This window comes from Perissodus microlepis, chromosome 22, assembly GCF_051167445.1.
Source record: "Perissodus microlepis isolate ML-2025 ecotype Zambia chromosome 22, ASM5116744v1, whole genome shotgun sequence".
Taxonomy (NCBI): Eukaryota; Metazoa; Chordata; class Actinopteri; order Cichliformes; family Cichlidae; genus Perissodus; species Perissodus microlepis.
In genome coordinates, this window is record NC_140481.1 from 21,546,505 (window position 1) to 21,574,302 (window position 27,798).

General features: G+C 41.9%; 1 protein-coding gene across 1 annotated transcript; it reads right to left on the reverse strand.

Annotated features, from left to right (window-relative positions):
* Positions 1-6,962: 6,962 nt before the first annotated feature.
* Positions 6,963-27,778, reverse strand: chrna11 (cholinergic receptor, nicotinic, alpha 11). The gene is made up of 10 exons (XM_084919380.1): positions 27,449-27,778; positions 24,585-24,724; positions 24,195-24,239; positions 22,910-23,019; positions 22,744-22,823; positions 20,378-20,545; positions 20,103-20,297; positions 17,805-17,891; positions 14,247-14,356; positions 6,963-12,853 (listed from the first exon to the last, which is right to left on the reverse strand). Exons 1-10 carry the CDS (start codon positions 27,498-27,500, stop codon positions 12,119-12,121), a joined length of 1,722 nt encoding a protein of 573 aa, XP_084775506.1. The 5' UTR covers positions 27,501-27,778; the 3' UTR covers positions 6,963-12,118.
* Between the last annotated feature and the right edge of the window lie 20 nt (positions 27,779-27,798).

Sequence of the window (27,798 nt, forward strand, 5' to 3'; positions counted from 1 at the left end):
AACGAAATGCATAATTAAAAGTAATTGGAGTATCAGGTCACTACACACTGCTTTGGGTTTTCAGTGAATTGCAGATTTTCCAGAGAGCAACAACTAAACATAAGACAGTCTGTTATTGTATAAATATATCCCACAAATCACACCATTATTACACTCACTCACATGTTTAGTTTACATGTCACAAAAAGAGGCCAATGCTTACAGTGGTCTTCTGAAGATTTAACTCAAAACTTAAATGCAGGATATTTTTAAACAGGAATCATGCATTGCAGGGTTTTTTTTTTTTTTTCAAATGAGATTAAAAAGCCAGGAGCTGTCAAATAGGTGGGAGATCTAATCATATAACTTTAGGTCAGAATATTTCTGCTTCTGCTGCTTTAAGTTTAATTTCTTTTCTGTAATGGTTTCCCAACTTTATCAAAGTGAAATGTCACATCAAGGGAGAGCACACTGAAAAAGATAACTGAAGAGATTAGTCTCAGTCCATTATTTCTGTTTAAAAGTGGAGTAAAAACTTCTAAGGATTCATGTCTTTGCCAGTGCTCTATGATCACTGAGTATATATTTGTTGGAAGGATTTTTTGTTTTGGCATGCTGAGAGTATCTCCCGCTAGCCAGTGAGCTTAGAATATAGCAGGCAACTAGCCAGTAATGTAAAGCGCAGTCAGCCACCCCTGCCTTATTTGTTAGGGGGTCCGTGTTCCTCGTGCAGACACCTCGTGTCCACTTAACCTTGTGACCGCAGCAGCCCAGGCTGGTTAAACGGCGGTCTGTAAAGTGAGTGGATGTGGCTTGGCAGGATTAATCAAGTCTAACAACACATCTGTAGGTAGGCTCACTGGGAAGAGTGAGCATCAATCAAAGTCTGGAGCATCTCTCTCTCTCTCTGCTGCATCGACCAGTGCTTTGGGCCCTTGGTAATTAAAAGGCATTGATTGGCTTCAGCCGCAAGATGCTGGGATGCAGTCAAGCAGCACAGCGCAGTGGGATGCTCAGAAAGAACAGGTGTGGATGTTCATGTGTGGGTGCATTTGCATGTGTTTACACATGTAATTAATGTGTCATAGCCACGCAAATGTCAGTAGTTTTGTTGTAGTTTGCTTTTAGCTCATGCAATAGATGTCCTTATGCTTTAAGTCCTTTTTTTCTAGCTTAACTTGTTTTCGTTCTGTTTGATTTATAAACATTGCAGTAATTGCATCTTTTTAGCTTACATAAAGCTGGCTGCATGAGGCCGAATGTGCCTCTAGTGAGGTTTAGTTGACTCATCCATTTGATAAAATCTGAAGCCTGAGAGAAACCTTTAGGTCTGTGCGCCCTTATTAAATGAGAATCAGGAGAGAAAAAAACAAAAAGGGGGGAAAAAAACACGACTGATTCTGTGCATATACCCGAACCCTGAGGCTCATCTTCCCCATGGACACACACAGTCCTCGCACACTCGCTCTTCTTTTATTCCATCTGAGTGAACACAGTAAATCTAAGTGCTGCCAGATTGCTAGCGCTGCACATTTTTCGACCCTCAAGTTGGCTCATCAAGCAGGGAGCCTTGCCTGGGCTGAATAAGGACCAGAATACTACTATAAATACACTCCCTGACTCTTTACTCCGTCTGACACACTGACTGAGTGACAGTGAAGGCCACACATAAACACACACTCAGAGTCCCCTTTGATGGGTTTATCGATGTGTTAAAATACATAGTGGTTTTTGTTTTTGTTTTTTGGTGCACTATCCTTTGAATTACTAGGATTTCTGCAAAATAATCCTTCAGATCCTCTCTTCTGTCTTCAGTTTGATATTACATTCACTCCAATTTGCTGCCTATAGAGGTTTCCCAGATAATTACTAGAGAACAAACATATTTACAAGAGTCTAATATCGTTTAAAGTCTATACTGATGCACTAATAAGCCAAAAAAAGAAGAAGAAGCTGGATTTAGCAGGCGTTAAAGGGTTTAGCAAAGAAGAAGTAAAAGCTGTTCAGCCTGTTCCTTCATTTGTCGTGTGGAGGGGGAGCACCGGCTGTTTAAAGGATGCCTGTCTCACTCCATCGTTTGACCACAGCTTGACAATGATGATAATCCCACCCATGGTGCCGAGTCTTAGTCTTCCTGCTGTGCTCATAGGACCGATTAACGCTTTGATCGAAAAGCCTCTGTTTAATGTCAGGATGGCAGATGAATCATTAACCTAGTGAAGTGGACTGATTCGAGGTCTAAATCCAGGCAGAAATTCAGTAACTTGTGATCTTATTTAGCACATATTCCCTGTAGCTGTCCTGTAGCTGCTAATGAGACGTCTGAGGAGATGAGGGGGAATATTGGATGATTCCTCCCAAAAAAACTGTCTGATTTCATCAATATTTTGAGCATGTATTGACTGAACAACAGTCTTCAGTTCAGGCCACAGTATCTCAATTGGGGTAAAGTAAAGAATTTGGCTTGCCTTTTCCAAAACATGAATTTGTGTATTTTGCAAACATTATGTTGTTGATTTATTTGTGTTCTCTCTGTGATTTTCTTTTTATTCTTAAGATGCTTCAATCCACGACACATCTGGGTCAGGGGTGTCAAGCATAAGGACCAGAACCCAGAGGACATAAATTTGAGACTTTTAACTGTACAGGGAGTGCAGAATTATTAGGCAAATGAGTATTTTGTCCACATCATCCTCTTCATGCATGTTGTCTTACTCCAAGCTGTATAGGCTCGAAAGCCTACTACCAATTAAGCATATTAGGTGATGTGCATCTCTGTAATGAGAAGGGGTGTGGTCTAATGACATCAACACCCTATATCAGGTGTGCATAATTATTAGGCAACGTCCTTTCCTTTGGCAAAATGGGTCAAAAGAAGGACTCGACAGGCTCAGAAAAGTCAAAAATAGTGAGATATCTTGCAGAGGGATGCAGCAGTCTCAAAATTGCAAAGCTTCTGAAGCGTGATCATCGAACAATCAAGCGTTTCATTCAAAATAGTCAACAGGGTCGCAAGAAGCGTGTGGAAAAACCAAGGCGCAAAATAACTGCCCATGAACTGAGAAAAGTCAAGCGTGCAGCTGCCAACATGCCACTTGTCACCAGTTTGGCCATATTTCAGAGCTGCAACATCACTGGAGTGCCCAAAAGCACAAGGTGTGCAATACTCAGAGACATGGCCAAGGTAAGAAAGGCTGAAAGACGACCACCACTGAACAAGACACACAAGCTGAAACGTCAAGACTGGGCCAAGAAATATCTCAAGACTGATTTTTCTAAGGTTTTATGGACTGATGAAATGAGAGTGAGTCTTGATGGGCCAGATGGATGGGCCCGTGGCTGGATTGGTAAAGGGCAGAGAGCTCCAGTCCGACTCAGACGCCAGCAAGGTGGAGGTGGAGTACTGGTTTGGGCTGGTATCATCAAAGATGAGCTTGTGGGGCCTTTTCGGGTTGAGGATGGAGTCAAGCTCAACTCCCAGTCCTACTGCCAGTTTCTGGAAGACACCTTCTTCAAGCAGTGGTACAGGAAGAAGTCTGCATCCTTCAAGAAAAACATGATTTTCATGCAGGACAATGCTCCATCACACGCGTCCAAGTACTCCACAGCGTGGCTGGCAAGAAAGGGTATAAAAGAAGAAAAACTAATGACATGGCCTCCTTGTTCACCTGATCTGAACCCCATTGAGAACCTGTGGTCCATCATCAAATGTGAGATTTACAAGGAGGGAAAACAGTACACCTCTCTGAACAGTGTCTGGGAGGCTGTGGTTGCTGCTGCACGCAATGTTGATGGTGAACAGATCAAAACACTGACAGAATCCATGGATGGCAGGCTTTTGAGTGTCCTTGCAAAGAAAGGTGGCTATATTGGTCGCTGATTTGTTTTTGTTTTGTTTTTGAATGTCAGAAATGTATATTTGTGAATGTGGAGATGTTATATTGGTTTCACTGGTAAAAATAAATAATTGAAATGGGTATATATTTGTTTTTTGTTAAGTTGCCTAATAATTATGCACAGTAATAGTCACCTGCACACACAGATATCCCCCTAAAATAGCTAAAACTAAAAACAAACTAAAAACTACTTCCAAAAACATTCAGCTTTGATATTAATGAGTTTTTTGGGTTCATTGAGAACATGGTTGTTGTTCAATAATAAAATTATTCCTCAAAAATACAACTTGCCTAATAATTCTGCACTCCCTGTATTTTGATTTCATTTCAGTCGTGCTGGCAGATTTCATTCATTTCTTCATAGAAAATTTGAGACATTCTGTTGAAATTGTACTTTTTTTTTGCTGTATTAAGATATCTCAAGGATTACATGTCTAGTTAAACTTCTTAACACTGAGCGAAAGATGGTTTTTGCTGCTCCGGCCCACAAGATCAAAGTGGGCTGATGTCTGGCCCACAATCTAAAATGAGTTTGACATCTGTGATCTAGGTCTTTCACAAAGTTAACACAAGCAGCTTTTTCCTTTGGTATTCCTCAAAGTGGACACATGAACACAGGATTTAGCTGGGTTTCGGGACTTCTGCAGGTGCTTTGCTGTTATTCCTGGCTAAGAGGAGTGCACATGGTCCTGGCGTGATTTCTGCAGGATGCCCACTCTGAGCGACAACAGCAGCAGCTCACACTTTCCTCTGTTTGTTTTTAGAAATGTTTTCGTAGCATTTTCCTGCTTTGTTCATCTGTACAATACCAAGGTCCTGTGAAAGTTGCTGTGATAGAGCATTGATTCACACGAACAGTCTTCCAGGAGTAGAGCAGACTTTGAAGGTAAAGTCAGTCCTTTTATTTTTTGCTTTGAGGTTATTTGACAGAAAAACAGAATATTGTGCTCATAAATATACACTGATTAGCATGTAATTATGTTTTCCATCACCTGATGTGTTCTCACAGATTTATAACTATTCTAGCAAACATAAAAAAGAGCAGGTTCTGTTTATTTGGAGCTGTCATGTTTCCCTGCCATCATGAATACGGTGGCCAAGATGAACATCTTAACATCTGCCTAACTGTGTTTTATGTATGTTGCTTGAGACCATCCACATATGTAGTACACCAAAGGCAGAGGTGTGAAGGTCCTCCAGTCTACTGGTTTCCTTGCATATCTCTCGCTCTCTGTCTGTTGTCACTAAACATACCTTGCTTTGTGGAGGTGTGTCTTCCACCGGTCCCAGCATATCTGCACCTGGGCTAAATACCACACCTGCCAGGGATTTGGTCTTCAGCCAGTTTCCATTTAAAGCAGAAGAAGATATTCATTAACTGCCAGATTGTTGACTAAGCTAGAGTCCCAGACCCTGGTAAGAGTGGACTTAGGAGTGAGTGTTCTGGACTTTGAGTCAAGGGTTGTGGACCTGTTTCTGCTGTTGCTTCTTGCCAAGCCCATACCGAGGCTTGGAGCCTTCAGGACTTCCAGCTGGCTCAGAACCCAGACACCAAATTGTTGCTCTTCTGTGTAATCATTTGTCGCTGTAAATAAATGCACTGTACGGAGGATTCGAGAGTCTGCATTATGAGTCCTTCCGACCACTAACCGTGACAGGAGAAGGAGGGAACTTGGAGGCGTTCAGACGCCATGGAGGTAAATTTGAATTTACCCACATGAGAGATAATTTTTTGTCACGTAAGATGGGGTCCACTTCACCAAAGAGGCAAAAACATGAAGGAAAGAGAGAATGCAACCAGTATTTAGATAACACATTGTCTTCCTCCTCACTTCAAGCCTGATCTCCTCAATTGATGTCAGGACACTTAATACAAAAAAACCTGGGCAGATTGCTCATTTATTCCCAATATTATCACAATTACTTATTGTCAGCGGACTGGACATGTGACCTGTCTCTGGACAGCTGACAACAAACCGGCTAAACAGTAAAAACAGCTGGCTATATGCTAACATTATGCCAGCTAGTGTTAGGCTCCAGTGTCCTAACAATTACACTTTCCCTCTGATTAACAGTTTGATTAAATTCTCATATTGTATGAGAGTTTATTCACTAAGTGTCAAAGTCTACCTCAAAGAAAGTTTCGCTAACACCGGCTAATAGCAGCTAACAGAGGCTAACAGCAGGCGTTACCAATAGAAAAGTTCAGGATATGCACAACAACTTGTCTCAGTATCGCAGTTGCTGGACAGAAGTGAGCTTCACAGACTCATCGACTTTGTATTGAACGCCTTTCACAAAGTTTTACAGCCTCGGCGTGTACACCAGTTGAGGTAAACAGCAGATTGACAGCCTACACTTGAACTACAGATGAATGATAGTCAGAGTTGTTTGTCCTATAGCGACCACCGTCGCTAGGAGGAGGGGTAAGAAAACAGGAATCAGTTGACTGTAATCTACTGACATCTAGTGGTGAGATTTTAAACACTGTGCCTTTAAAGATTGACAGCTTTGAAACAGACACTTTTACTGGAATTCCTGACTGGAGATCTGGAGAGGTCGTTTGTAAAGAATTCCACTTAATATTTCTACCGACAACGATTAGTGTCGATAAAGATATTATTATATTCCCTGTAAAGCACTTTGTAATAGATTCCTGTCTTTAAAAGTGCTATATAAATAGATTTTAGTGAGAAAGTGTTTGTCTTTAGTTGTGAACCGTGAATCTTCAATTTAAATATGTATGTATTTTCCCTTGCGGTGTGATATAGTGCATGGCCTTTCGTCTAATGTCTGTGACTGAGCTATACTTGTCTGCGAGCCTATTTCCTCTGCCGCTGTCCTTCATAAATCCAATGAATTACCCAGTATCCCCCCTCTTTCCTCCATTAACCCTCCCCTACTGCCCACCTCCCTCTTCTCTCCCTCCTGAACGAGTGATCAATTAAGGCCCTGTCCAGCGCTCAGTGCACGTCAGCACTTTCTCTCCTCCTCTTATCCCCTCCCTGTCATTTTTCTCTTCTTTTCAGGTGTTGGGCCAGCCACCACCAAGACGACAGGATAGGGAGCAGAACAGACCAAAGGCAGTAGGAAAAACAAAAAGAGAGAATCTTTTATTTTCAGGATGAGAAATGCTCTGTACAGAGATGTGAGTGTTCAGGTGTCAGTATGTGCTCGAAGGAAAACATCCTTTCATAAACCCTCTGGCAGGAAGTTTACCTTCTGCCTTGCTAGAGGACTTTGCTTTAAAGAGGAAGAGAGAGAAGACAAAAGATGAAGGCAAGTAGAGAGCAGTTATAAAGGACTTGTACAGCTGTCTCTACACTCTATCAGTTCACAGTGAGAAAATACATGTGCACAGACAGTGCTGGTCAGGAATGTAATGCAGTAAACATATTTTGTCCTAGAGGAGTAAAGTAGGAGATTTTTGTTTATTATCATCAAGTCCCATTAAAACTAAAACAAATCTGCTGAAATTACTGCCTGTGTGGTCAAAGCTTCCTTTTCCTTTGTGTCATAAAATTTTAAGGAACGCATTAATGAGCCACGCTTCACACTGAGTGTCATGCTCCTCTGTTATAATGAACACGGGCTCTGTTGTATTTTATCAGGGTAAATCCCTCAGCCATTGTTCTGTTGCTGCAAGAACAGCAACAAATGTGCGTCTGACGGTGTAAAACGCTCGCTAGAAAGTGCACTGCTTAGCTGTTTTTTCAAATTAAAAGAAGAAAAATAGCGTCAACCTTGGGATTTGTTGAAAAATACAGAGAAACTCTGCTTTTATCCTTCAGTGGGTTGTTTAGTATCTGAGGATATTCTCCCACACAGCAGTCAGGTAAACTGAATGAAAGTGATTTATGTCTCTGCTTACAGTTTAAAGGTATGGTTCAATAGTGAGCTTAGTGAGATCCAACACCTGCCACACAGTTGAAGAAAACACAAGTTATCCACAGTTTAATGTTAAAACAGACCTCTGTGGGCTGTTTAAGGCTCCGTGTTTGGGAAGTCGCGCATATTTTGTACTTCTGCACGCCGGCAAAGTGGATTTTAAAGCAAACACTGAATATGTGATTAAAGTGCAGTTTTAATTCAAGTGTTGCTTGAATTTACTGTTTAGTAATTACAGCCTTTTTCATCCGCACTCCCCCATTTTCAGAGGCTCAAAATTAATTGGACTCACTAACATATTATTAAATATATATGGACTTATTTTTAAGCACTTGTATGAAAGTTTTTTGTAGTCACTGCCTGAAGTCTAGAACCCATGGATATCACCAAATGCTGGGCTTCCTCTCTTGAAATGAGTCTCTTTCTTCAGTTTTGTATTTAATAAGTGAAAAGCATGCTTTTTGGGGCTGAGATCAGGTCACTGACTTGCTTTTGCAGTTTGCTTTGGGTCATTATCCATTTGCACTGTGAAGCGCTCGACTGAGTTTGGCAGAAAATGTGGTAGGCTTCAAATTATGAGCTGTTTTTCTCCTTCTTCCCATCATTTTGGTACAAATTCATCTTAGTTTCATCTGTTCAAAGATTTTTTTTTCTCTAGGATGTTGCAGACTCACATCCAGTCTAAAAATGGGGGAATACGTATAAAAGTGGTTGTCACATTGTGATTGTTTGATTTGAAATCCTCTGTAGTGGTGTATAGACGGAAAACTATAACAGTTGTGTCTCGACCATCAAATGATGGACTTTGCTGTATTTGCATTACATCCTAATAGACAACCACTCATATTATCTCTTTCAAAAGCAACACACAGACTAGTTTGAACAATTTCCATTCATCCCTCCATCTTTTTTAACCACTTATCCAATTCTGAGTTGTGTGGGAGTTTGAACATTTTTTAGTAGCTGTGCACTAGAATTGTACTCACATAGAAATTCACATTGAAATGCTCAGATAATAGCATCACTGAAACACTGGCAGACTCTGAGCTGTTAAAGGTGGGCTCTATCCTAGCTGTTTCAATGACTCATCCTTCCCTTATAATCTTTGTGCTCAAAATCCCCGCATCATTAAACTCCCATTATTTCAGTATGGCTTACTCCATAGTGAGGATCAAATTGAGATTTCAGACACTTATAAATTCTCCTTTCCCATCTCCGCTGTCACTGACTAAATGTAGGGTCACACGACTTTAGTATTTTTCACAATGTTACATTTCCATTCAGTTCTGGGACTTGTTAAGTGCACTCGTGTTGTGTTATATAACAACGAGGGAACACTTTTAGATACAACCTGTGCAAGTACAATGAAAGCACATTGGACTTTTTTTTATAATTTCCTCCTCTTTTTACCGTAAATTGCTGAGAAACACTCAAAGTTAGGGAAGCGAGTCTAACTTTGTCAAGACCGGAGAGGAGAAGCTACATTAATCCATAGATATTTGTAAACAGGACTAACTTTGCATTCTGCATACCTTCAAACTGTTTGCAGACACCCAAATATAAAGCATATATAAAAGGTAGATAAAGCTACAGAGTCTAAAAGGTGCAGCCAATACATAACTGTCTCAGACCAAAAATAGAGTCTATGGGGAAAACAAATATCCTACTCACTTTATCTTTGATTTCAATAAACACTCTCGATGAGTTTATGATTGTGATTGCTACTTTCAATTCTTGGATAATACGATGTTTATTTAGTAAAATATGATCCCCTCACTGTCCTTAAAGGTAGATAAAGCAGGGTGTGTGTGCATTAGGGCGTGCCTGTCCTGTGACTGACAAGTTGCTACCCTACGAGCATGCAGTATCCCTCAGTTTCTCAGTCACATCCTCCCTCCTCATCGTTTCCAGTTTTAAATCATCAAGATGGCAAACAGCCAGCATGCTCAGCTCAGGCTCTGGACTGGGATGGGGACTTTGCTAACCATCGCTGACATCACGATTACTACATTAATCTTTTATATGCGTTCTGCAGAGACAATTCATTTGTTGTTTGACTGGACTTGCACTGTATGGACAAAAGCACTGGCACACTGCCTCTACAAGAGCTGCTCGGCCATGGAAACCCATGCTATGAAGCTCCCAGCGAACAGATATTGTGCTGATATTAACGTCAGGGGAGGTTTATCTCTCTGCAGAGGATTGGCAACTTTTACGGACTATGCACCTCAGCGTTCAACAACACCGCTCTGTAACTTCATGTGTCAGAGTTGCTGTGTTTCCTTCCACTTCTACACTACAATAATACAAATTACTTCAGGAAGGGCATCCGTATGGTGCCTCTGAGGGTTCACATGCACTCCAACTAAAAAAAACAAAAACAACCCACCAGCAAATAGGAAAAAGCACACAAAACCCAACAGAAGTGTGATGGAACAGCTGCGGATGTGACAGAAACCAAAATATGCGAACTGTAGTGAGACACGCTTAAAGGAAGCAGAGGCTTCATCTGTGCTGTGTGGCAGAAAAAGACAACAACTAATGATATTCTCACCATTAGCCGTCAGGATTAGCTGTTTTTGTTTTTTGTGAGCTTTTATTGCATTTTTTTTTCCATTTCCGTTGTGTATTGGTCGCCTTTGCAGCATTTTACTATTTGCTGTTGTTGTTGTTTTTAATTTGCCTTGCAGTACATCCGGCAAACATGTAGAGCTACCCGCTGCAGCGACCCTGTAGTGACAGGGTAGCAGCTGAAAGCAACAATGCTACAGCTGGTCTTTAAATATCAATATAAGCTTCACAAACTGAACATGAGTACCACGCTGTAATTCACTCGCTCACCCATTCACAAATGTTTTTGAATGCAGACTGCATGGCTGAGTGCTTGCTGTTATACACCTGCAGCAATGGGACTAAAAGCATTTGGATTCAAAGATTCAGAGGTGTGCTCCGTTACTTTTGTCCATATAAGTAGTTTGTGTGTTGGCATAAACCTTCAAAATGCCACTGCAGTGTATTTCATGGAAAATATGATCCTATTAAATTCTCTTATCTCATTTTAGATCACTGAGGAGACTCTAAACCTTTCAATAGATCATACAGAAATTTGATGGGATGTTTTTTCACTGTAATATATATTTTTTATTTAGAATGCCCTCGCCTTATTTTTCCTGCATCTCGTGTCCTTTTAAAACACTGACCTCCCCTCTGAGTTATTAAACCTTTTAATACGAAATCCAATGAGTTTCGCTGGTCTATTACGAGCTGCCAGATCCACTTAGATGACTGCCTCGTAAGTTATTATCAGTTCAGGTCTCCGCTGTGGTGCAGCTACCGGCCACTGCATCACTGATGACCAGTTAATTCAGTTTCCCAGTCATGATTAGCGCCGCACACTGTGCACACTGCTGAGGAGCTTTGATCTCTGCTGATTGTTGCAGATTGGCAATCGTCTCAAAGAGATAAGGCCTCGCAAATTTAAAGTGGCTCGCGAGCAGTGGAGGGACTTCATCTTTTAAAAGCTTATTAGTCTTGAAGATTATCCGAGGTCTTTCAATTTGACGGTCATTAGATGGGTGCGATTGAATAATAGATGTGATCCTCTTCTGTTCCTCTGTGCTTTCTTGCTCTTCGGTCCACTTTTGCGTATCCAGCAACAAGCCGCTTACTGCGCCTCGCTGTGCCAGTGCCGTGGGAGAGGCAGTCTCGTTCCTTCACGACTGCTCTTTGTTGTCTGTCCTTGTAAAAGTCTCTGTCTCCTCTCCCCACCCTCTCGTCCTCACATCACTCTAAATGATGCAGTATTTTCTCAACATGTGGGAGTCTGGGGCTGTCTTCTCTCGTCAAGAAAATAAAACAGTAAAATGTCTGCCTCATTTATCTATCTGCCTCTCTCTTCTCCACCCTTATTCTTTCAATCTCTCTCTCTTGCTCTAAGAGCTTTCTTACTCCAGGTTGGATTACACTGATAATCCTCCCTTTCTTTATCCATTTCTGGCTCAGCGCTCACCCTAATTTTGGAGGAAAGTCTTTGAATTAACCAGAAGAATCCATTTCACCTTTTCAAGAATCTGATAAAGCACCCTGCTTGCCGTAATCTCATTTTACCTTCACTCTCCATCCCCTTCTTCATCTGTTTTCTTCTTTTATTTCAGTTCCAAAACAGAATGTACTGCAAAGAAAACCTTTTTTTTTTGTTTCCGATTGCTTTGCAATCACAAATCATAGAGCCTACAGTCCACTGGAAATTGGGTTTCCTTGGATCGGGGCCCACTCCATCTTTTATCCCATATTTAGTTTCTTTCATCCTTTCCTTCACGCTTCTCCTCCTCTTTTTTTTTTCTTTTTCTTTGTTTTCAGACAAAGTCTTTTGAAATAGCGTCCGCAAAGTTGGGAGCAGACATGAGGATTGAGATGGTGCATATGATGTTGAAAACACTAAATGCCACCAGACAGAGGCGGTCAATCACAGCGCCTGCAAATTTCCACTGCTCCGCCATGCTTTCGTTCTCATCTTGCTCCCGGAAGCGGTCCGCCATGTAACGCACCTCCTCCAGGATGGCCTGGAGCTGGGGGTCTCCCATCCCTACAGTGGAGCACCCTCCAAGACCTCCCGCCCCACCTCCAAAGCCCCCACCACTGGAGACAGTGCTGGGACATCCTAAAGTTTCCACATTAGGGGTAGGCGGTGGAGGGGAGCTGCAAAATTGTGACGGCAGGTGTGGAGGTGGGCTTCCCGCCACTCGCAGAGGCCCAGCGGAGATGTTGTTTCTCTGGATGCTCTCCGGGAGCACCGAGGGGTCGTCCATGCTCTGAAAACCCATATATAGAAGATTCCCGTTGTTGTTAGCACTCGTCTGAGCCTGGAGGTGAGGGTGCCCTGCATGAAGCGGCCCTGTTTGGAGGGGAGCCAGGTTCTGTGGGTGCAGCGGGTGGAGGGAGTCCGGAGGGTTAGGGATGCTTCCGCTCTGTGACCCCGAGGAGCAGCGGCGCAGGTGGGGGGCGCAAGGTGGCCGCTCTGGGTCATCACTCTCACCCGGGCGCTTCATCCGCAGGAACCACGCGACCCACTGCAGCAAAACGAGCTGCACCTAGTAAGAGAGAGAGAGAGAGGGACACTGAGATATGTAGAGATGAGAGCGGGGGACTCGAGGGAGCACAGAGCATCAAAGCACTCAAAGAAGTAAAAGAAAACATAAGAAAGCAGCCACAAAGCACTAAAAGCAGCTACACATCCTGACCTGCACCTAACGCCAGTTAAGCTGGGCTAATAGGCAGTTATTTGTCTCTTTCAAACTGCAGCTGCACTTGTAGAAGTATAAGATCCTCACCAGGGTCGCCTGAGGAAAAGATTTTTTTTCTTTGACTGCATTCCCCACAGAGAGGAAACTTAGAAAGGTAGGCATACATTCAAACTGTGGAAATATTGAGAGCAGTGCTCACATTACTGCTTTATGACTCTAACAAGTTTGCTGTAATGTTTCATTGAACAGTGTTTAAATAAAGACCTTATTCAAATTTAAACCTTCGCTTCTGCTTTCCCAAAAAATACAAAAAAGACTCCAAGTCCCCTGAAAGTCATTCTGGCCCAGCAGAGTCCAGATGGGTGTCTGGCATCTAATGAGCAGCTAATGTCCAGATGACTGCTCAATTACACTCGACAGAGTATGTTTACCAGCCAGGTAACCGTCTCTGTTGCTGCTGCCGTTGACGTAGGTTTTTTTCAGGGGCTGTAATTATGAACTGTGCTGGTTCGATGCTCTCATCTGAACCACATCAATTAGCCTGTTAATTGGCCATTGGACTGTCTGAACGAGCCATTCATCAACAAAGCGTCCTTGAATTGTGTCGATACATCGAGCATCTGCGCTGTCATGCAGTAAAGCTGATGCACATGTATTGAAAACTGCAGGCCTGTCAGTTCGTCTCTGCAGTCCACACATAAATCACCGGATAAATACATCTTAAGATGTTGGTTAATATTACATTACATGACATTTATTTTCATTTCACACCTTCTTTTAACATTTTTCATGTTTTAAAAAATTCACGTTATGACAAAACTTTTGTTAAAACAAAGCTTGATGAATTTTTTATCATTAAAAAGGCGAGGAAAATAAAAAAAGAAGAAATGAGCCAAATCAAATCCTCCCACACATCCAGAGTGCTTTGAAATGCACTCCTGTTGAAGTCTGTGGTGAGGCATTTGATGAACACACTCAGGCAGACTGATACTGCTGGATGAGTCACAGCCGAGGAAGTCGGAGAATAAAAAGCGAAAGAAAACTGGCAGAGGAGCACAGGTATAGAGCTAACAAATGCATGACATGTTATTGAAAATGGCAGAGCAGAAGAATTATACTAAAGCTTGAACAGATATTAACAAAAAGATTAATTTGAATATATCTGCGTGAATTAGAAATACCGATCTCTTATTAAAGCAGCGAAGCGTGTAAGTGATGATGTTTGTGGAGTTAGGCTCACCCATTTGGGCATTTTTCCTCCGGTTGGATCGTGATGATGATACTGCAGAACCACCACTGTGGCGATGACTGACATCCCAACGATGATCATTATACTGGCAAAGTACTGACCTGGGAGGAGTGGGAGAGAGTAAGATATTTCATTTTTAAGTCGCACCGTAATTTCCTATACTGCCTCACTGAACTTCACAGTATCTGCTACAGCTTGTTATTTAGGAAACAGCCCGGCAATCGTTGTATAGAAGTAAAAGATCTACAAAATGATGGCTTAATGTCTGTTTTCAAGGACTCTAAGGTCAGCAAGATGAGGTATTTCACTGAAACACATTATGATGGGATCTCAAGAAAAATGTGAATTTTTAAGGATGGTGTGTTCCTGTTTTTTTCAAGGTGGATGTCTTCATAACACAACTTCTGCCAAGTTTATACTCCTGGGGGAAAAATCATCAAACAGATTAAATCCACAGCAGATTCTCCTAATTAAAAAAACAAGCAGAAAGGAAAACACTAATGATTATGACTCTGCTTTTTTTTCTTCTCTTACGCTTTTAATGACCAGGATTTGTGTCTTCAGGCAAAGATGGCCTTGCATCTGTGTCGGTTGCCGTCTAAGCTCGCTAAACATAATTTCCAGCAGCGTGCCCACAATCAATTTAGACTATTAAACTTTAAGGTGAGCAGGTGGCCACAGTAAATCCTGTGATTACAGTTTTTTGGGGGGGAGCATTGTGCAGATTTTCTGGTCTCCTGTAGTGCAGTACTGTGCAAAAGTCCCTCAATTTTCCATGTTTTGCAATGAAAATGGGAAATAGGTGCAAAAATTGATTAAAATGTGCAAAATGAAATCCATGGAAATAAAGTGTATAAGGCAATCTGTACAATTCAAACAGCTTGAAAGTCAGTGTTTGGTATGACCACCCTTATTCTTCTGTCTTAGGGAAGCTTTCCTGGTGTGTCTTTAAGTAGTCTTCATGAATAGTTCTCCGGGCTTCTTGAAGGACATTCAAAACTCCTCTTTGGATGTTGGCTGCCTTTTATTCTGTTCTCTGTCAAGATGATCCCACACTGCTTCAGTAATGTTGAGGTCCGGGCTCTGGGCTCTGTGAGTTTTTCTATCCAGGTGTGGTTTTACTGCTTTAGTGTGTTTAGGATCATTGTCATGCTGAAAGATGAAGCTGTCGTCAATCAGACACTTTCAAGATGGTATTGCATTATGGATCAAAACCTGACTGCACTTTTTGTGTATTCAGAATTTCATCAATTTTGACAAGATCACTGTTGCCACTGATTTTCACTGCAGTTCCCTGTTTCCCTTCCCTAAGAATGGCTTTTTTGACAGCCACTCTTCCACTCAGACTATTTCTGATGAGGGTCCAGTGAACAGTAGATGGATCAACTGAAGGGTCAGACACATTTCTCAGGTCCTCTATCAGGTCTTTGCTGCATTTTTTCCTATTTCTTAAGGACACGGCTTTCGGATACTGTTCATCAGCTGTAGATACTTTTTTTAGGTCACTTCTTTTTTCCTCCACTTGTCAAGTTTCCTTAAATGTTTTAGAACACAATGCACATCATCCAGAGAACTGCCAAGTTTTCAGCTAACAGCTCACTGAATATGACAAAAATACTGTTTTATGTCTGCCAAACTGTGTTATCTTTGGCCCTGGTTTTAGATTTAAAGGTAATTAAATGGAAACAATGTATGTTCTTTTGCAACAGGCTGCTAATAAATTTAAAATGAAGTTTTCTGTTATGTATAAGAATAACACTGGTTTGTGTCTGGAGTTAGAAGCCTGTTGCATGCTTGAATGAGCCATGGGTTACTGTTAAATGGCTTAAAAAGCACAAAGAATCCCATTCCTCTGAAAATTGTCAGGTAAAAGAGAGCCTGGCTCCTTGGAAGCAAATGTTAAATACATGAGAGGTGGATCGAGAAAAAAAAATCCTCTGTACATTGTAAAGTCATCTGTGAAAAACCTGGCTGTTGGACAGATGGTCCATTACTGTGGTTCAAATTTAAATATCTTCACTATGGGATGAATTGCCCTGGAATTTTGTGTGACATTTGCCAGGTACGGTTAAGTGAGAACTACTGTCTCTGGTAGCTTTTCATGTAGTTTCAGGGTTCTCAGATTATCAGAACAGCAGCTGTTGGGAACATTTTGTGCAGCCTGCAATTGGGTTATGTTCCTTTCATCCATCCATAGTTCATGTTATACTCTTGCACTGCAGAAAGACCGTTGCAGAAGACAGCATACTTCCTCCGTTTCAGCCTTGAAGGCAACGTATAAAAGGCAGCATCACTCAGCTAATGATTTTAAAAAAAACTGTAAACCTGAAAGCATTACCAGCATATAAAAACACCATCTGAATGGTCACAGGGACACTTGTGTATCCCCTCTAAATTGACACTTGGTCATTGAAACCTTGAGAAAGTCTACAGTCTACAGTTAGGTCCATAATTTGTTGGACACAGTATTTGTAATTTCAACAGTTTTTTAAAAAGAAGGAATGCACTGGCCAACACCAAAATGTCTAACAGACCACAGAAGACAAGTTCACAACATCTAACAGTCACCAAGGCTCTCAGAGATGCTGATCTACAATCAGCAGAGCCTTCAAGATGAACTTGTCCTAGAAAGATGGGAAGAGAAAAGTAAGGAGAAGGACAGACGCAGCTCATCAATCCAAATTTACCACATCATCTGTGAAACAAGGTAGAGGCAATCTTGTGGCATGGGCGTGTATGGCTGCCAACTGAACTGGACTACTAGTGCTTATTGATGATGTGACTCCTGATAGAAGCAGCAGGATGAATTGTGAAGTGTACAGGGCTGTACTCCCTGCTCAGAATCGGCCTAAAGTGGATTGCACAGTGCAAATGGATAATGACTCAAACCAAACTACTAAAGCAACCCAAGAGTTTCTCAAGGAGAAGAAATGGGATTTTCTTCAAATGGTTGGTCACCTGATGTCAACCCAAGACAGCATGTTTAGGCCTGCAACTGAAGGTGGCTGCACTAAACGCCCAGCAGAGCATCTCAAAGAGGAATCACAACATCTGGTGATGTTCACGGGTTCTAGAGTTGAGCCTTGGATTTTACTCCAAAAGTCCTGATATTTAAAACTATATTAGTCTGTCCGATTACGCCCGAGTCTCTAAAAATGGGGAATTGTGTACAAAAATCACCGTAGTTCCTAAACAGTTCATTTGAATTTGTTGTAAAACCCCAGAATCAAAGCCTCGAATTAAAGCCTGCACTTCAATCACGTCTTAATTGTTCAGTTTAAAATCCACTGAGGTGATGCACAGAGGCGAAACTACAAAAAAAATGTGTCTTTGCCCAACTAATTATCAACCTAACTGTTTAATCAACATGTTCAGCATCCACAGGCTAACTATCAATTATAACAAACAAAAACTCACAAAGTATCGATCGCGCCCATCAGATAGAAACTGCATGCAGTATTTCCAGTGAGTCAGACAGCCTGATTTAATGCTGTGTGTTGTGATGGCAGCAGATTCTTTTTCCTATGAATATATCCATCTTTCACATACCTATGAGAGGGACGGAGTCAGATGTGGCTGGCATGATCTCTGCGACCAGCAGCATGAAAACAGTGAGAGACAGCAGGATGGTGATACCTGCAGATAGAAAGAGAAATAATACATTTTGTTAGGCGATCGATCCAGCGGTTTGGTCTCCTCCCCTCAGTCGCTCTGTCTACTTCTGAGAAACTGCATTAGTCTGTTTGGTATTTTGATAAATAGTCACACTCAGGAGGAGATCTGGTTCGATTTATGTAAATGACCGGCTAACGCTCGTACAGTGAATCACTTTTTTGGCATTGTGCACCTCTAAAGCAAAAAAAAGCACTTCCGCATACACAGCACATAACCCTTTTTAAAGGTGTTCAAACACCACCGGTGTGCACGCGAACACACTCCTCACACCCTCCCGCAATTCCATCTTCATTTATCCACCGCCACGCAATCTGTCTCACTTCTCCAGCAGACGGAATTTAGGGAGTGCTTTGCTGGCATAACTGTCCCCATTCAGAGGCATTCAATTAAACTCCCAGGCCGAGAGATAAAATATGAATGCTCTTTAAGGATATTAGGTGAATTAAAAATGCGTCTTTTATGTCGCTTTTTCTCTTCACATATGACATTTATTCTTTTTAAAAGCATGCTCCTCTAACCCTAACGGCCCGGCCGCTCGGTGCACGCATCTCCTCCATCAAGTGTAGTGACAGAGAATTTTTCTGGAAGCCAGTGTGTAAGCTCTCCCCCCAATCAATTCACTAGCTTTAATTACATCAATAGGTTAATTGTCCGTGTGTGTAAGGCTTGGCATCCCCCCCCCACCTCCTCCTTTTATGGAGAAATGCTGCGTAATGCATCCTGCATCGGGGGTGAGGTTAGGCTTTGACAATGCTGTTGCCTCCCAAACAGACATGAGTCAAAGAGCATTTAGATAGAAAGATTTATCCAGTTATCAAGGTGAACTTAATGCAATATCAAGCTGCAATCTTCTATTTTCTTAAACAATTTGTCAAATAAATGGTGGAAAAATTATGCAAAATTTCACAAAATTCAAAAGTGACACAAAAAAAATCTTGAGCCAATTAAATTAGATTTAAAAAAAATGTAAAGCTGAGACTTTTTCTCTATTTTTACTTTATAAAACTTAATCGGTTTCCCAAACATACAGCCATAAATTTTCAACCACTTCCCTCTTCCATTAGTTGCCTAACAGCTTTACCTCTATAAATGTCAGATAACGTGAAATCTGGACTATTTAATGTCCTGAGGAGATGAACATTAGTCATCTCTAAACAGGTTGAAGCAGATATTAAAACATATTTGCAGCTGCTGCTTGATCACAGCAATGCTCTCTCTCTCTCTCTTCCAGCCCATTATTGTGCGATTTGGATGTCTCTCCCCTTCTCCTCCTCATCAGTCGTCCCTCTCTCTTTTGTGCTGTCCTCTCTCATCCTTTTCGAATTCTTCTCCTGTCGGTGTTATCTTTTTGCTTCCCTCCCACACCCATCGGTCTGTGTTCCTCCTCCTCGCATTTCTCATCTTTCTATTTTATCCTGTAATCCCTCTCCTCTCTCAGCTCCCCACCCCTCTCCCTTTGTCTGTTTCATGCCTCCCCGTAGTCTCCAGTGCCACTCCTTCGATTCTTTTTTTTTTCTTGAATTTATTCCGGGATGGCTTGCTTGTTGTGAGCTCAGTTTTTGGCAGCCTATAAACTACTTCACTCAAACCCGGGAGCAAGTTGGAGATTTTTGCATATTTGACACGTTCTTTTTACAAAATATATACATTCGTTTAAAAAAGCCCGAGCACTGTGTAAAACCTGCAAGTCGTTTCAATCATATAAGGGACATTCGGAAGTCTTACTGCATTTGCAGCAACATGCTTGGAGAAAGTTGAAAGCAGTGCAATGAAAAACTACAAACAGTCATGGCCACAAGTGCTGCTTTTGAGGCGCCATCTTTTTCATAGAAGATCCCTCGCTTCTTCCATGTATTACAGCAGCTTCGCTCTGTAGTGAGTTTATGTGCTTGAAGTTTCTATCTTCCTTCAGGTTTAGTCTTTACACCGTGTGCATCTTGCACTTGAAGCTTTCATTGTTTGCATTCATGATTACCTGCTTTACAGTTCCCTGGTATTTTACCGGTGTCCCTTTGTTTCTTGGCTACACGCAGATTAGTGACTAGAGGCAAGAAACTGCAAAAATTACAAAGAATGTTTTAACTCAAATGAGCTTGCATTGATGTGTGTGTGTGTGGGGGGGGGGTTCATGTTTCTGTGAAGTCTTTTAAAACTCGTTTTTGATCCACTCACCCAATGAGATCTTCTCCCCGGAGTCAGCAGGCAGCACAAAAATGAGCAACGTCATAGAAGAGAGCAGCACACATGGGATGAGAAGGTTCAAGGCGTAGTAAAGTGTTCGCCGCCTTATTGTAATAACAAATGTCACATCCGTGTAGGGCTCCTTACAGCAGTCATAGAAGACCTCATTCCGCTTTCCAGGAACTCCTGGAAGTAGGAGAGAAACTGGTTTGGTTGCTCATGCCTGAATAAAAGTGAATGCAATGCAAACTTTTTTCCCTACTCACCTATTAGGTCCCATTCTCCGTTGGGCATGTAGCCGGAGATGTCAGCATCGACCATCTGGAGGTCCAGCAGCCAGCCGTCATACGTCCAAGAGCCAAATTTCAGCTCACATTTCTGAATGTCAAAAGGAAACCAGCGAACATCCACATTGCATGTGCTCATAAAGATTCCTGAGAAAAGGACAAAAGCACAGGGGCTCCTCAATCAATTGACTAAATGACAATAATGAACCGCCGCTTCCTGAGGAGAGGTGACAAGGGAAAGATGTACAGCCGGACCATTTGTTTAGTGCAGGGAGTCTGTCCAGAATATCAAGTTCCTTGTTAGAGAAATCATTCATTCACTTCAAGACCTCTTTTTTTTAAACTTTCTACAACTGTGTGAAAAATGTTACATCACAACCAAAAGTGTACACTGCAACAGCATTTTTATGAACACCCTGCAGGTCTACAGAGAGTTTTTAAATTTAGTTTGGAGGCTGAGGAAGTGAAAGAAAGGACTAGATTAGAAACCAGCTCCCGTCAAAGAGATGGCTATAAAAACAAAACTTGGCAGCTATATATATTGTCACTCACAGGTTTCAGATATTTTCTGCTGTGAACAAATGCTGCTTCTGCTCTCTGCCTGCACACACACACACAGCTGTTAGCTAAGCCTCAGCTAGAGAAGAAAACATCAACGATGACACTGAAAAATGAGATTGTGCACAGTGCCATAATCAGATTCCCACTTCTATTATGCAGAAATAATAAATGCAACCGCTTCCATATGCACGGCATAAGTGACCAAGAAATCATAAAGGCACAATTCCACCCCCAAACGAAAAATTGCAATGATCCTCGCTGTGGTCGCTGGTGAGCTGCAGCTCTTAAAGTAATTACTGAAATAAAACGGTCTCACACACACACACACACACACACACACACACACAAGTGCAGAGAACCAAAATGCCAGTGAAGCCTTGCAGCTCTCAAAGACGTTCATTATGAGCCTGCCCACATGCAAATCAGCCTGTGGAGGTAAATGACAACAGGGAAAGGGGGCTAACAGGTGGAAATCAGAGCTTCATCACCAAATGGAGTAGAAAGTATAGATTTTCTCTCTCCCTGCACTTCTTACTCACTAAAATCCAGCTCCTAACCTCAGGTTCCAACCTTTGCTTCATGAGTGTGTCTTTATAATTACTCCAGTTATGAGCTCCTAAGGCCCTAAAATCTAAACGTACACCGATTAAGTTAAAGCAGATCCACCTCTCTGTGCTTCAAATCCATGCATATTTGCAGCCTGCCTCTCGAATATATCCAGTAACCTTGAAACAACACCTTCAAACAAGGCGCCAGAATCTTCTCTGCAGCTTGGAACAATCTGTCTCGCAGCGCGTACGGCTCCCAAAATAAAACTCCATCATTCCGAGCATTTCAAGGCCTAGAGACAAGATTACCTTGTTATAAATGTCATCCGGTCCAGATATGAGCTAAAGCCTGTTACACGACGTTTCCTGTTAGGCCATTAACACAACACAGCACCTTTACCTCTGCAGCAAGAGGAGTTATTCAGACGGCATGCAGCAGACATCTGGGATCCTCCACATCTGAATTATTTACTGTGTGTCAAGCTCCCCGCTCCATGCCTGACACCCACAAACTTGTTGCCTCTTATTTACTGACAATAACCAGCTGAACAACAGGAATTGTAGCCAGGCATGTGTCAGGGAGCTGATTTGTTTCTCATTCTTTTGCTTTTTCTTACTTTTTCTCATTTACTAATAAAATACACACATCAAACCACTCCTTCTCATATATTTCCAAATCGTAATCTTTATATTCTCCCACTAATTGACTCTAGACAAAGAATTAAGCAGCTGTATTTACATTCAGCAGCAGCTCATAGAATGGCTTTTGGGGCTTGCAGTCTTCGACTTTTTATTCAAAAAGTCTTTTCAGGCCCTCCCAGTCGCTCTCTCCTCACCCCAAGAGATGGGATTCAGTCTCAGGCTTTGATAATCTGGTGTATAACGAAAAGACTGAGAAACTGCAAAGCAAAGGCCTGTGGAAACACGAGAGGGGAGTCTATACTTTTGTGGGCTTGCATTTGGGTTAAGGCAGGAAGCAGAGGAAGTGAGCGTCTCCTATTTATAGGTGTTACTCACAGAGCTGGGAATCCGTAACCAGTGACTAACTAGGGATGCTGTTTTACAGTGATAAAATATTAATGTCAAGTGTACAAACAGTAGGGAGACATGACTCGATTGTAGAATGAGACGCTGCCGTTGCACCTCGGGGAAATGTGGAGGGGATAAGGAGGGAGATGAGCGACGGGGAGAGCAGGAACGATGATTAAAATCTAAGAAATATGCGGAAAGCCTCACCTGGGGGAAGATACTTGGCAAAGCCGCTGGAGTTTACCAGAACATTGGTCTTAAAGGTGGAGTCAAAGTCATCATCTGCACTGAGGAAGGACAGAGGAAGAAGTGACACGACTTGTTGACGTGTGTGCGTACGAGGCGAGCGTTTAGGGGTTTATGCAGGGTTTACCTGTTGTAGAGGAGGATGTCTGGGGTCCAAATTTGATCTGTGGTAAAGCGAAGATTTTTCACTCCAGGATGTTCGCTCTGGTTCCACTGGAGATAGTGGTCGTACCAAGTCTTCAACACACAAACACAGACATGCTGTCTGAGCCAACAACCTGCAGTCAAATTATTGCACACTAATATTGCACACAAATTGCCAAAAGTATTCGCTCATCTGCCTTTACGCACGCGTGTATTTGAGTAACATCCAAATCTTAATCCATAGGGTTTAATATGATGTCAGCTTCAACTTTTCAGGAAAGGCTGTCGACAAGATTTAGGAGTGTGTTCGTGGGAATTCTTGACCATTCTTCCGGAAATGCATTTGTGATTCATCTCAAAGGTGTTCTGTCAGGTTGAGGTCAGGACTCTGTGCAGGCCAGTCAAGTTCTTCCACACCAAACTATCCATGTCTTCATGGAGTTTGCTTTGTGCACTGGTGCGCAGTGCTTTTGGAACAGGAAGCGGCTATTCCCAAACCCATTCCCTGAAGCTCTATGCACTGGTCTTGAGCTAATCTGAAGGCCACATGAAGTTCGGAGGTCTGTAGTGATTCACTTTTTGTAGAAGTACATTTTATACACCTCTGGCTGTGGAAGTGATTGGAACACCTGAATTCAGTGATTTGGATGTGTGATGAATACTTTTGGCAATATGGTGTATTTCCAAAGCCCTCTACTGTTCATCAAAATAAAACAGAAGATAAAAGGAGGGCACTCTTCCATCTACTGTGTTATTCTGATAACAGTGTGCAGTTTCTTTTTAATTTCCTGCCGTTGAAATCGAAGGTGCTTGGTAAGAAGCCTGACTTGACCTTTTTAAGTTTCTTGAAGACGTTTTCACCTCTCATCCAAGATGCTTCTTCAGTTCTAAGACTGTCTTCAAGAAACTTAAAGAAGTCTAGTCACTTTCCAAGCTCCTTGGATTGTCATGACCTGGATGACTGAGAACCAGCACAGATATTCCTGCTTTTGTCTTTTTGCCCATCCTCATTAAATTCACTTCTGTTCAATCCTTTTTGCATTACAGTCTTCCCTCTCTCCTTTTTTGCTCATCTTATGTCTCTCTATGTTCATCAAGCCTGTGTCTACATTTAGGTCCTCCACACTGAAGTGATTACAATGATACATGGACTTCAGGGTGACCTTAATTTGCATGTTAAAGACTGAGAAAACTAGTTTTTGCCGCTGGAATACAATTAAAAAAAAATTATCACCCCAAAACATTCAGAGTCTCTCAGGGGTCCTTACCATCTGCAGCCACATATTAGAGGTTAACACCTGGTTCTTCTCATCCTGCAAAACATTTACACCACTTAAATCATCATTCGCCATATAAACCACAAGGCAAGAGGTGTGAGCGCTGCTCTTGAACCATAAATCCACAAACAAATATCAAATATTTGAAAAAAAAAAATCTGGTGCATTATTAATACCACAGTTTCAGGCATAAACAAACTACATGCTCAATGCTTGTTTTGTTTTTTTCAGTCTAATTTCCATTTTAATTGCAAACAAGCAAATGCTCAGTGTTCTCCATGAAAAACTAAATCTTAATCCAAGGATCTGAATTTGTCCTTTTTAAAATGTTTTGTCTGATGTCAGAAATCAACAGCCCCCAAATGAGTCGGAGATGCCTACCACATCCATGATCTGTATCAAACTGAGGCTGAAGGAGACGTTGAGAGGTAGGGAGTCGTTGGCCACTGGTCGCTCCATGTGGTTGTAGTCCTTCAGGAGGTTTTTCAGCAGAGTCCTCTGATGAGGGCCCTGCAATGATACTGAAAGGCAGAAAAAGGGCTCATGTTTGAATCTGATATAATGCTCATGTGTGGAAGGAAGCGAGATTTGATGATTCTAATGTCTCTATGTTCACTTTTAGTTGGTCTGTAACCAGATTATAAAGTGTGATTCTAAAATTCTAGGAAAAACTCCATTAAAAAGCACACTGGGGGAACAAATGTCAAAAAAAAAACAGGCTGCTGATCAAATGAGAAGATTTAACCTTGAGGATTTCAGCCTCCTTATCTATAAATACATCTGGAAGAACATGACTGAAATGAAAAGAAGACAGGAGGAAATGCATGAGGAGAAGCAGGTTTAATGATGAAATTAGCAGAAATAGATCTGATCACTTATCTGGGCTTTAAATGTAACACTGAGGAAGGGTCCAGCTCCTCAGTCAGAATAAAATATTTCAAATTAATGCTGAAAACGCGGAAGAAAAATCCGCAAAGAGAAGAAAGCTTCAGAGCAAGCGTGGAGAACATTAAGTAAACAGGAACTAATTAGAAATGTAGGAAAACCTTATCAGGGCATAACTGGCACTAATTAATGTGTAATTAAGTTTGTTTGAGAAGCTCAGAGGTAATGCACATTAAAATGTTGAATTAAGATGTTGATAGAAGAAGTGAGAAAATATCAGCCTGACCACAAATGTGCCGTTTATTTGTGTGCATGTAGCTGTTTGTTTGTTTCCTCTCAGTATACCCATCATAACACACCCAAGGTTTAGCCAAGAACTTGTACTCTAATTTACTGTTTATATCACGCTTACATCCATCCATTTCCTTGGCTGTTTATTCAACTAAGGGCCCTCCCTTAGTTGCAGCTCAGTCTTAGTGTCAACAGAGACAACAAAACCCTCTCACGTCCACATTTGCAGATAATTAACCCAACAAGCATGTTTGAGGCCCACGCTGGCACAGGAAGAACATGCAAACTCTACCAAGTAGATTTGAACCAGGCTTCTAGCTGTGAGGTGACAGTGAAATATACATACAGGAAATAATTATCAAATTTTTATCAATCATGTGTCAGATTTTCAGTGTGGGAATTTCTTTTTTAAACTACAGCTCTGAAACTCGTAGATGAAATGTTAAAGCTAAAAAGAGAAATGTGTACACTCGACTTTATTGGGTACACCTGTTAAAGCAAATCAGCGAATCGCTGGCAGAATGGATAAGCATTGTGATTTAGGTGTCTGAGTCTGAGTATCGGAGGAGCTGCTGATCTGCTGAAATTTATCCCACACGACCATCTCTGGAGGTTACAGAGACTGGTCCGAAAAAGAGAAAATATCCAGTGAGCAGCAGTTCCCTGGATCATGTTGATGTTGGAGAGTGCTTCAAGCTGATAGGAAGACAACAGTAACTCAAATAGCCACTCAATACAACCAAACACTACAGCATATATACACAGTCAACATGCTGGACCTGGAAAACAATGGGCCATTCACCACATCTCAGTCCAATAGAGCATCTTTGGGATGTGGTGGAATGAGAGATTCACGTCATACATGTGAAGCCGACAAATCTGCAGCATCAGTGGGATGCTATCATGTCAATATGATCGAAATACTAAAAGCATGAAAAGATTTGAGAACCTGCAGAAAAATATGTGGAAGATTTGGATCTTGCAGAAAGTCTGTGCCTTTCATACTGATAAAGTTTTATATTTGCGAGGTAGATTGGTAAATTTATTTGCCGGGATGCGGTATGCTGTGCGTGAAATGGAAGGAACTGTTTGTTTAGTGAAAATGTCACTCGGTGTGCTGATACCCAAATAAACTGCTGCGAAAAGCAGATGCAGCCTGTACTCTGAACAGTATGGAGGAATTCTTTTTTATATATTACACTCTTATATAAGTTCGCTGCTGGGAATATGACAGGATTAAACCCTAGAGGTGCAGAGTACAAATTTACATGCACTTGTGGTGGCCTTTCCTTTCAAAGCTTGCCAAGTAATGAAAATTCCCTGAATGTTTTTTTCTTTAAAAATCTGCGTGCCCAAATACTGTCAGAAACTTTCGCTTCCTCGGTCTTCTTGTCTTTCATGTTTCCCAGCTTTTAGTCTTTGAAACCAAACAAACTGAACACTCTTTCACTGCTGGTACTTCTCCCTGTTGGTAAAGTTTGCCCGCTCTCCTCTCAGGTCTCTCAATCAATTGTCAGCCTTTATGTTCAGCTTTTACTTGTGCTGCTCGGAGCGCCGTCGGCTCGGCTGCAGCAACATGTCCACAACACGGAGAGGCAAGATGGAGATGGAAGAGCCAATCTATACGTCAATTCATTTGATCTCTGACAGGTTTTCCATGTGAGAGCCCCTCGTGTGCACACAGATTTGTGCAGAAAGAGCCAAGGCAAAAACTGCTTCCATTTTTCTATCTGACATCTACCTCGCTGTGCTGACTAGATGTCAATCTGCCCATTACAACATCTCACGCAGAGGCATCCAACCCCGTCTCTCAGCTAAACTAACATCCAGAAAATATGAGCACAGTTAAGACGTAAACAAACAAAGCAAACAGGTGAGCAAGAGTCTCACTTTTCTTCTCCCGGAGTCTCTTTCCTACTTCCTGCTATTCTTATTCCACTGCATACTTTGTAAATCAAGCATCAGCAACGTGGACTCCAGCGCCCGAATTCCTCTAAAATGCTGCTGCAATCCGATTCCCTGAAAACAGAGTGAAAGACAGACAGAGAGAGACATGCAGGCAGGCTCACCGTGGATCAAAGTAGAGAATCCAGAGAGGAGCAGAGCCACTGAGTGCCACATCCTGGTGGTGTGGAAGGGGTAAAAGAGAGGAGGCAGAAGAAGAGAAGCTTCAGATGTTGAAAAAAAGAGGAGGAGGAGGGAAAGGGAAAGGGGGGGATACAGAGAGGAAAGAAAGGGAGGAAAGGAGCAGAGACTCAGGAAGCTGCTGGAAATCCTCCGGTCTGCATCCAGTCAGCATCAGAGGGAAGAAGTGCAAGCGTGTGCTGGAAGAAGGGGAGTCGAGAGAGGGCGAGTAAAAGGAGGAGGAGGAGATGCTGGTTGTGCTCTCGCTCCTCTCTCTCTCTCTCTCTCTCTCTCT